This window comes from Oreochromis niloticus, linkage group LG12, assembly GCF_001858045.2.
Source record: "Oreochromis niloticus isolate F11D_XX linkage group LG12, O_niloticus_UMD_NMBU, whole genome shotgun sequence".
NCBI classification, from domain to species: domain Eukaryota; kingdom Metazoa; phylum Chordata; class Actinopteri; order Cichliformes; family Cichlidae; genus Oreochromis; species Oreochromis niloticus.
The window spans coordinates 26,700,477-26,711,163 of NC_031977.2; the positions used below are offsets into that span (position 1 = coordinate 26,700,477).

The 10,687-nt window shown below is 40.5% G+C and overlaps 1 protein-coding gene across 1 annotated transcript; it reads right to left on the reverse strand.

Annotated features, from left to right (window-relative positions):
• Positions 1 to 3,670: 3,670 nt before the first annotated feature.
• On the reverse strand, positions 3,671 to 9,009 carry lipg (lipase, endothelial). Its single transcript, XM_003451074.5, has 10 exons — positions 8,728 to 9,009; positions 7,584 to 7,774; positions 7,184 to 7,363; positions 6,391 to 6,502; positions 6,080 to 6,298; positions 5,688 to 5,930; positions 5,340 to 5,460; positions 4,699 to 4,926; positions 4,494 to 4,598; positions 3,671 to 4,384 (listed from the first exon to the last, which is right to left on the reverse strand). The coding sequence occupies exons 1-10, from the start codon at positions 8,816 to 8,818 to the stop codon at positions 4,372 to 4,374; spliced, it is 1,503 nt and encodes a 500-aa protein (XP_003451122.1). The 5' UTR covers positions 8,819 to 9,009; the 3' UTR covers positions 3,671 to 4,371.
• Positions 9,010 to 10,687: the final 1,678 nt, after the last annotated feature.

The window sequence follows — 10,687 nt, forward strand, 5'->3', positions numbered from 1 at the left end:
CAAGGCACCAGCTGTAATCAAGTAAATATCCCTCCAGCTTCCCTTCACTTTGTGAAAGTGAAAATAAACTGCAAGTTTCTAATCCAGTTTAACCTGCCAGCCTTTTATTATAGCATCTTTAACAAAAAACATTCTCACATTAAATATCTAGACAATTGCTTGTTCGGAGATGGTACAGCTTTAGGCCCAACTTCACCAACTTTGTAACATCTCCTAGAAAATGTAGCAGATGTCTTCCTTGGAAACAGAGTTAGTACATATGACCTCAGAGTGCTTTCCACTCTTGCCAGGCTGGCTTGCCAAAACCACTCAGCCGTCAGCACACTTTGTACAGTAAACCCAGAGAGGTCAACATTCATTTCTGTTCAAAGTGTCTCTAATTGACCACTGTGATGTCATTGAAAGCCCTAGAAGCAAAGTTAAAGTGGTTCCTCCCTCCTGGCTATGGGATCGTGTGAGGTGAACTCCCCCGCCTCCCGCCACCACTCTCTGCTATTGATCCGCACTGCAGTCACTGGTATAGTGCCAACAACATAACATGTGGCAATGTACGCACAGCCACCCTTTAATCTGCGAGGCACGTGGCTTCAGGGCAACCAACAACACAGGACAGCTCATGTTGTGTTGCTGGGAGAAACTACAGAGCCACTGCTTGCAGGACCTTGAAATAAAAACATTTAGATTTGAAACTTTATTGGAGCTTATTTTCATTTTTTCCAGGACATGCACAAATGAATTGCAGCTGGCCTGCAAATGTAGAACAGGTTTGCCTAAAACCTATTTTAATCACTGCTTCAGAGACCAGGCCCCGTTTAAACAAGCATACACTGGCAAAATATAAACACACACATAAAGCATGTGGCCTGTGGCTGATTATTCATCTTGTTCTGCTATTTCTTGTTGAGTCTTTTAATTTCATGACAGTAGAACAGCTTTGTATTTAAAAATGCTGTGAAATTTGGAAGACATTCCCCCAAATCCCGCTGACTTTGGTAATCCTCTGACTTTACGTTCAAGGTTATGAGTGATAGTTTTTAATAGCTAGAGAGTGGATAATCACAGACTTGGTGCATACATTGATGTTCTCATCCAAATGCCGGGAAACATGCCAACATGCTTAATAAGGTGTTCGCTGACATAACATTAACCTGGTACCACTGTCACTGTGATCATAATGGCATGCATGCTTGGTTACATTTGTGCACTTTTGAAAAAACTAGCTTGATATCTGTCACTGCTTAGGTGTGACAGATATCAAAACCAGAGAGGGTTTGATATCTGTCACAGCATAATGTGCTTAGCTGCCAAGCAAATTATTTTGTTTGGGTGTAGAGGAGAGAAGGTGTATGAGGAAATGAAAAGCAAATTTTACTTTTTCGTGTATTTTTTTAACCAGTTAAAGTGGCTTTGTGAGGTAATATGTAATCTGCCTGTATGCTTCTTCGGAAGGCCATGTCCGATGGTCAAATAGCTGTGGGGAAGCTGTGTCTGAATGTTTCTGTAACTTATACTTTGTGGAAACAGTATGGATCCAGAACTTTTTCTCAGTAGTCCTAAAGTCTCAAAAACATCATTGCAAAACACTCACTGCATGGAAGTGGCTTATTGGGAGTTTCGTGTTCTGAGAATATTTATGGTTTCAGTGTTGTAAGTGGAAAATCCCCTGAATTGTGACATTTATTTGACGATATCGGGTACCAACATGCTAACGTTAAATACATTTCATGGAAATTGCAAACACTTGATACTTTCACAAACAGCATCTACAGACAAAGATGATAAACTTCAGAGGAAAAGAAAATTTCTTTTTTGCTAGTTGGCACGTGCATACACTCACAAGTGCATTATATGGTAGCAGATTCACTTTTCGAAATGACTTTCGTTTGCAAATTTCTCATAACGGTGGCTCGTGCAGGAGTTTCAAATGTGCGTGCGAAGTACTTGTTTCGATGCCTTAATCCGAACATGTACAGTAAATATCTGGATTAACAAAACATCAGAAGGAATCCTCAGGTTCAGTTGTCTTAAAACTTCTATATCATGCGTTGTTGTGGCTCCACCATTCCTCGTGTGATGGTGAAAATTGGTCACAGTTTGTCATCATTTAATTAAATAAGTTTACAAATCAGTTTACAAAGCACCAAGAAAGCAGAAGTTTAACCGCCTCAAGGTTTGTTTGGCATTTTATATTTACCCTAAAGAAGTTTTAAAAATGCTGTGTCTGCGCTGAGGTTACCATTCCTCTGCATTTTCATCATTTATGAATAAGGCAAGATGCTGATAAGTTCCAGTTATAGAAAAGATATGTTTCAGACAGTGACTAAAAGCTAAAGGCTATGGCTTGTTTTCCATTCTGGAGGCAGACGGCATTAATGGCATTAAAATACCCTCTGACTATGAAACTGGAGTGAGTCACTGAAACAATATTGTGTGGTCAACTTAGCGTGGTGGTAAAACCAGCTTCATGCCACAGACATTTTCTGAGCAGATGTTTGTTTGTCTTGGTGAAAATGGGTCAACAGATTTGTACAAGAGCAAAAGTAACCACTGAAGATAGCGATCAGACAGCAGAACAATAAAACAATTCAAACTTTGACAGCGATAGGAAGTCTTAGAGATGAACCTGATATAGATAATACATAAATAGCTGCCAGACAGCAGCGACGATCACAAGGGCCCATCTCACGTTACATACAGCACATCTGAAGGCATTACTAGACCTAGAAATCTTCAAGTATATTATTTCACACACATCTGTCAGCTTATTACACTCTTTTTCCATGTTTAGTCAGTGTAACCAAGTGATATCAAGTGTCTGGATGTATTCAAAGAATTGCAGTGAAACATGACAGGATAGCAGTTGTGACGTAGATATTTGTGAAGGAGTAATATGAGAAAAAAAGTGCATGTGTGCATGTGTGGGGGGGCGTTGTTCCTGCTCCACTAAATGGATGTCTCGTGAAAAACTGGTAAAGTTTGTGGAAGGAACACATCCAGTTGGATATTAACTGTGTGTTGACAGTATACCGCAGAATAAAGTGAGTCAACATGTATACAAGAAACCAACAGACTAACAAAAAAAACTCTGCTCAGTTCAACCTATGCCATGGTTGAACCATGCCACCGTATGTTATGGGTTTTCATTAACCATGAAGTGTCATAGGTTTTCCTGTTTATTCAGAAACTCTAGCTTAGAGGAAGCAATGCTGAAGTTTCTCCTGAAATCTATCAAGCCCTGAGAAGAAACAATTTTCTTTTACAAGCAGAGCAGAAATCAAAGTGTACCCCACTGCAAATTTACCCCATTTCTTCTAGTTTCTCAGAATAGCAAACTCTTTTTATAATGAAAGGTGTTTGGCTTATATTTCAAATGTAAAGTGCATCCTCACAGGAGGCAACAGGTGCACTTGAAGTTGAAGCATCAGTGAGCTGTACAAACATGTTCTCACAAGCAGTAGTGGAGTCATTGTCAGAAAACATTCACTTTCAGCGTTCTCCTAAATTTGAGTCATATACAAGTTTCACATGAACATGAGGTGTGACAAATATAACACATGCTTGGATTACTGAAAAATAAAAGTGAATCTTAAGGTTACATAGTTCATCTTCTATGTTGCGAGTAGGCCACAACACCGATTTAATCTTGAAATGATGGACAAGGCACTGCTGCTACAAACAAAAGGTGAATTTATTTTTCCAAAAGAAACAAAAATGTATTTACATTATGTACAGACACATCCCCTCAAAAGTGAGCCACTTACAGTAACTACACACAAAAGCACGGAAAGATAGGATCTAATAAGACTGACATCTCCTTCAATTAAACAGTGTATCAGTAATCTCTTTCAGCAGAAAGGCACACTTCACAGGTACAAACACGCACATATTAATACACAAATACTGCATCTCAAAGAAACTCATTCAACACGCGCTCCATTACGGGGTGTGCTCTGATAAATAAGGTTGGTCTTGCAGTGCTTTCATTTTTTCATAAATAAATATTTTAAAAATTGTACAGTACAGTGACTAGAACTGCTGGTGTGTCCACTGGCAGAAATCTCTACTTCACTAGTCCACAGAGGAACTTTCTGTAACTTCTGAGGCAACCCACACAGTTGAGAGTGCCACCACTTCCAGGCTGTGCACCATTTTGCAGCCGCCGCATGCTGAGAGGAACCAATTGTTCTTATTTTCCGAAGTCAGTGGAAACCTTCTACTAGAGCTGAAGCCCCCCGCCCACTTCCCCCTTCACCACGTGCTGATCAATCCTAAGTGCTCAAAGTGCTCAAATACAGAGGGCACGGCTTCTTCCTGATTCATGTTGGATTCCCCCATGGTGATGGTGCATTGGTTGTTGGGAGTGCTGAATTGTTACATGGGCACCCTGTTGATCAGAAAGAGCAGAATAATTACATACACCATAAACACCACTTTAAGTTACAGGACCAGGTAATGATCGATTTGAATTTTCCCAGTTTTACTACTTTTCATACCGTTTTTTTGGTTTGGCATCCCAGCCATCAGGGCATTTAACGAAAGTTATATATTCCCCTGGAGAGATTTCTGTTTTTGAAGAGTCTTCGGCACAGAAAGCATACCTGTAACACCACAAAGCATCAGTCAGTGTCTGAACAGATTAATTAAAATTAATTCTGCACCAATAAGACTGGCGACTGCAGTTTTGTCCCTTCAGCTCACTTTTTCTGTGATTCTCCAGCTTTAACACGGATCCGACGAACTTCCAGCACGGGTTTGGAAGGATTGGCGTTCCAGCCCCAGAAATTCTTCTTGATGTTTTTCCACATAGAGCTCCAGGAGTCAGATTCTCCTTCCCAACTCAGACGGATCTTGAGCACTTCACCGATTTCTTCCTCGGTAAAAACCAGGAAGGTGTTTGTCATGTTCAGACTAATCGCGTTATCGTGGCTGCACAAAGAGTAAGAAAAGAAAACAAACAAAACAAACATGTTAAAAACAGAAGCTGTGTTCAAGTCCGCCAATTTTAACATCAAGTATTTGCAACTAAAGTAGACCTTTAAATTAACCAGTCTTTAGAGAGCTGTCACATTGCCCTGGCATGCTTTTATATTTATGAAAACTGCTGTTCTTTTCAGTCTGCCACCAAATTTGTTGTACAGCCCAAAACCACTTTGAAAAAATTCAGAACAAGCTGTAGAAACAATCTGCTTGTTTCTCAGTACAACATTCAGTCAAAAACAACTACCACACTGTGCATACAGAAGGACTATAACTAAGCCGTTAGCGATTTACACGTTGTCATGTTGAGACATTGTGAAAGAAGACTGGTTTGGCAGGAAAGGTTTAGGTTTTGAACTTACACGTCAACAAACATATCAGCTGTGTCCTTGTGCTCGCCATACAACTTGACATTGAAGATTGGATCAGCATCATCCGACTGTTTTTTGTTGAACACATGCATCTTCATCTGGTAGTGGTAGCCTTGAACAAAAGTCAAGAGTTAATACTTGATCTAGTGCAGGGGTGTGTACAGTAGTAGTTTACACTGCAACTGTAAAATCATAAAACAAGTTAGATATAGAAGTTAAAGATATGAATACAGACTCTGTTATAGTACTTGCTTATCACTTTTGCTCTAGGAAGTGCACGTCATAATATTGGATAAAAATGACTGCAGTGCATTTGCACATTTCATTCTTGTATCTCACCTGCGAAAGGTGTGTCAGCCCGGGTCTTCAGATACATTTTACTGTTACGCCTCTTGCGCATTTTTGTGGCATTGTAACCAATTTTGTTGCAGCGGTTTTTGCGACAGCTCAGGCAGATTCCCTTCTTGAAGCGGTCGGGCCCAGTGCACTGAAAGGCATAGCTCAGGTGCTCCTTGTTCATCAGAGAGTCCACAAACAAGTGCACAGCGCGCTCGTGTTCGCACTTCATCACCTCCATGAAATCTAGAAAAGTAGAGTATAGTAGATTATAGTTTAAAGGTCAGTAGGATTTTTTTTTTTTTTTTTTTTTTTTTAAAAAAAACACAGGGGATACATGCAAAAGTAAAGACTTAGAAGCTCAAACCAATGAGGAGCTAACATCAGCCACTTACTTCCTGCCACTGCCAGCACGTCCCCAAGTCCACAGCCCGGCTGCACGTCACCGCCATTAGGATAGATATCAATGTCCCCAATTGGCTGCTGGATTCCAATGCTCACACCCAAAGCCTCCCGAGTGTATGTGTGCAGAACATCCACAAAGTCGGCATCATCTGGTGAGAGGCGGTTCTCTTTCTCCACGCCCTCAAACATAGGTCCTGCTGGGTCTAGACCTATGAAGAAGAAAGATTAGAAAGGTCAAGCAAATGAGGCAACACTCAATTTAAAGGGCTATTTTTTCTGGCTCATATTGCTTCCAACTTACCAGTGATTCTGCCAATGGTCCCTCGTACATGCGTTCCTGCGTAGCCTGCCACATGAGCACCTAAACTATAACCAATCAGGTGGACATTCTCCAGAGGGAGCTGGTGCTCATCCTGTTTCAGGAAACAATAAAAAAAATAAAGATGTCAGCTGCTGCCACAGTGGCCTACAGTGGACAGAGCCTGGATTTCAGCCAATGATGAGTTGTGCCTGCAGCTGAGCCAAGTTCAGTTAACCCGAAAAGACTCCACTGATAGTTCCTTCCATGGAGCAGCGCCTCCACCATCTGTCTCAGTGACACTCTTTGGCTACATCTACTACATGGCAGGATGCCTGAATTCTCTCTGAATTGCCTTTCATTTACTGATCCAATTTTGTGACAGTCCCACTGAATGGGAATTGTTGTCTTTGCCTCAGAAGCGCTAAATGCACTGATCTTATTTGGAAACTGGGAAACTTATCTTACAAAAAAAAAAAAAAAAAAAAAAAATTCAGAAATGGAGCGTCCATGTTGTACTATATCAGAAGCACAATGTTACACTTTAAGGCTATGATGAAAGCAATTTATACATCAGTTCTGCAAATTAAACCATTTTGCCTTTGATAAAGTTATGCACGAGTGGACCTCGGTGTCCAGTGGAGTGTTATAATTAACTAGTTGCACATCACTTTTTCACTTTCTATAGTTTAAAAAAGAGAGGCTGAATAGAAACCCACTGAAGCATTACTAATATTTGTATGTTTAGTTTTGGTACTCTGGATAGGTGGGGGCTTCTTTAAATGACTATACATACCTGAAGCCAGTTGAGCAGTTCTGCAATATCAAGGCCAACACCATAAGTGTGGTTGACTGCATCAGGGTATAGCTGCTGGGCCCTTGATATCCAATCAACAATCACCACATTGGCTTCACTTTCACGTTGCATTAATGCAGAGACGAGCTTGTGCATCCAGCTTTCAAACATCCCGCTCATCTAAGAGGAAAGGACAGCAGAAGTCGGACAGCAGAAGTCAGTCATCGGTCAGACAGTTAACTATGTAAGCATCATTCTGCTACCTCCAACAATCAAAAATAAACAGTTAAGCTTGCTTCACTCTGACGTCAAGAGAGTGACTTAGGAAGCCAAAGAAATCAACCTAAACTACACAGAGATGATTATTAACAGATACATATAAATTATCATTCATATGTACCGTCCAGCCATGGATGATGAAGATCGTCTTGGCTGTAGCATTGAAGCCACATTTCTCTAGACAGTCATTCTTGCCAGTTTTCAGGTAGCAGCCCTCCTGCTCCAGATCTAAACTCTTTCTCATGTTGTACTTGATGATGCCACCGACAGAGTGGCTGTCTGTTGACAAGTCATTCTGCCCACTGTCTTCACCTGAGGAGAAAAATGCACAATAATAAATATAAAAATTGAAGACCGTTTACATTGTCTTTATTTTAGCCTCTGTGCAAACGGAGGGGCCTAAATACCAAATCAACCTCCTTTTGCTGCCAAGATCTGCTCTTAAACACCGGTTAGGTCCAAGTTGGACTCAAGAAGCAGTAAAGTCATCGCTACGCTTCTTTAGTTCATCTTTTTCACAAATTTGGAGCCACAGCTCATAATTATGCCACAACTTAGCATACCTGCCTCAAGCCTGAGATTAAAACGCTACAATTACATATGCCTGATGAAAGAAGCTGACTGTTTCCAAGTTTAAAAATAATTGCAGCAGTGCTTCATTTTAAAGATGTACAGTCCGAATTGGTTTTGCATAGGACTTTTCATCTAGTCTCATTGTGTTGCGCTCTTAATGAACCGAACGAAGTCTGGTTTACCCTCGCAGTGAGTAAAGATCAGTTTTATTTATAGCCAACATCGCACATCTGTCTCAAGAAACTTCACAGTGTGCTCAACATGAACTCAACGCCCCAATGGGCCACACGGACCAAAATGATTTCAGCTGAGCTGAGTAATAAAAACGATCTCGTGAGGTCTGCGGTAAAACGCGGATTCAGCAGGACATCCTTCCAAGGGGAGCGCACAGACGTGGCGTTGTGTCTTCCACTTGGGGCTCTACTTGAAGACTCCTTCCAAAAAGGACACGTCGCCGTCTTGTCCTTTAAGTCCATTACAGTTTTTCTGGTTTGCTCTGCCCGCCACACTTGTTCACATGTGTAATTTAGCCTAAAAATGACGCGCATTAATCAAGCGGGACGTGGGAGAATTTTAGGATTTTCTCAAGCGTATGATGTATACTCCGCCATATGCTAGACGTGAGGTTTTCACCCTCTCCCTTTATTTTAGAGAGCAATCAGCGAATGAATAGACAAAAAGCCATTTCTTACCTTTAAGAACGGCGTTTTCCTCAGTAGCTGATGAAAAAAGCGGATAAGCACATAGTAGGAAAATCCTGATTAAAACGCTTTTATGATTCATTTCTCAGCCACAGATGAGTGTGGACGAAATGGAAGCTTTCTTGGGATATAAAATGTCTTTGGTAATACTGCCGGCAGCGAGGTGCGCTGGTGAGCGATTTAAATTCAGTGGTAACAAAGAGCCGGTGGTGCGTTTTGGTGAGCGTCTGTTAAGAACCGGCTCCAGAAATGTGTAAGCTGTGAATGAAGCGTGTCATTACAGTTTTAAATAGTTTCTCCTTTCGGTCATCTGATCATCGGCTGATCTATCGTGGATCTTATTGGTCAAGCCCCCATTTGTTTACGTTGAGGGCGTGGCAAGGTTGAATGAATCGTAGTAACCTATCTCACGTTAGCCCTTAAAGGGTGTTATAGGCGCAATTAATAGCTTTGTATTAGTCTGAAGATCATACAATTCATGACTTTGTTTTCTTACCGGACAGATGAGGGTAAAAATAGACAATATATGACAAAAGACGCGAAAGGAATATGCAGACAAAAATTCAAGAAAACTCCAAGACACTCAAAGAGAATGCGAAAATACGCTTTTCTTTCTTTCTTTTTATTATTTTTTATTTTTTGCTCATCCAAAGAGCACCTCAAATAGAAATGTTTCAGGAAGCGCTACTTCTCAAAAAAGAAACAAACAAATAAACAAAAACCAAAAACTGTTGAACGCTGAAAGACGCACTGTAAGGAGAGGGCGTTTTTACAACACCAACATAAAAGAAATTGCAGTCTATACAAAGAATATCCAGTGGGAGCTCTTATAGGAATATTTGAAAGGCTGCTGGTTGCATGGAGAAGGAAGGGGTCTCTCTCCCCCTGCCTGGCATGCTGCCAAATCATCAGCTTAGCTCGCAAACCAGTTTCAGTTGATGAGACGAAGAATGGGTGCACTCGCGCAAAGGTCCGTGTTAAAGTGACACCACTGTTTTTGTGTGCATACATCACCAGCTGGAAGTGTCGTCTGCTACCCCAACAGCGCCTGATACCTGACATATAAACAGTTTTTACGCATCTCTGCAAATAGTTTTAGTGCAATTTCATATGCTTTATTTTGCTTTTTTCACTACCTTAAGGCACTGTAACTACTCAGACTTTAATGTTTTTATCGATCTGTCTATCTGTGTGTTTATCTAGGATGTCACTGCGTGTGTAATGTATCACATTACAAATTATGTCCTTTTAAAAAAAAAAAATTTTTACAATTAAAAAAAAATCAGAAGTCACACTAAAATGTATTCTTGAATGGAGCGTGAGACTGTGTGACAAAGGGAAGTCCAAAGTAACTTTTTGTATTTTTAACACCCATTTATATAAAGATGTATAGGAAAGTGCATGTTTTGATTTCAGCTGGGCACTAGAGTTCAACTGATAAGATGATACAATTCACCTGACTGACTCAATACTACATTGCTTGATCTCCTGAGGGTCTTGGCCACTACTCCATCAGAGGGCATGTTGTGTATTCACAATTTTGAAAGACTGGAAGAGCTTTGAGGAAATAATGCCAAAATTGCAGACAGGGAAATTCAGGTGTTGTTCCAACATGCTAAGGCCAAGACTAACTTCTTGGGTGCAACATGAAGCAAATGTTATGAAATATAACTGATGCAGATTAGTCACACTTTCAGTAATAAGGTTATTATATATATGACTGTTTCACATTACTAGATAGACTCAGGGTAATCCTGAGTGAAATGTAATCATACTGATTATGATAAATGTTATTCCTGGTGCCTTTCAAAACATTCGAGGTTACCTTATAACAAAAAATTCACTGTCTTTGTGAGTTGAAAAGCGAGGAGGTAGACCTGGAGGTGGCGAAGCTGAAGACACTAAGATTTTACCTGAAAGTAACCAGAATGAAGAGGATCAGAAATGATTA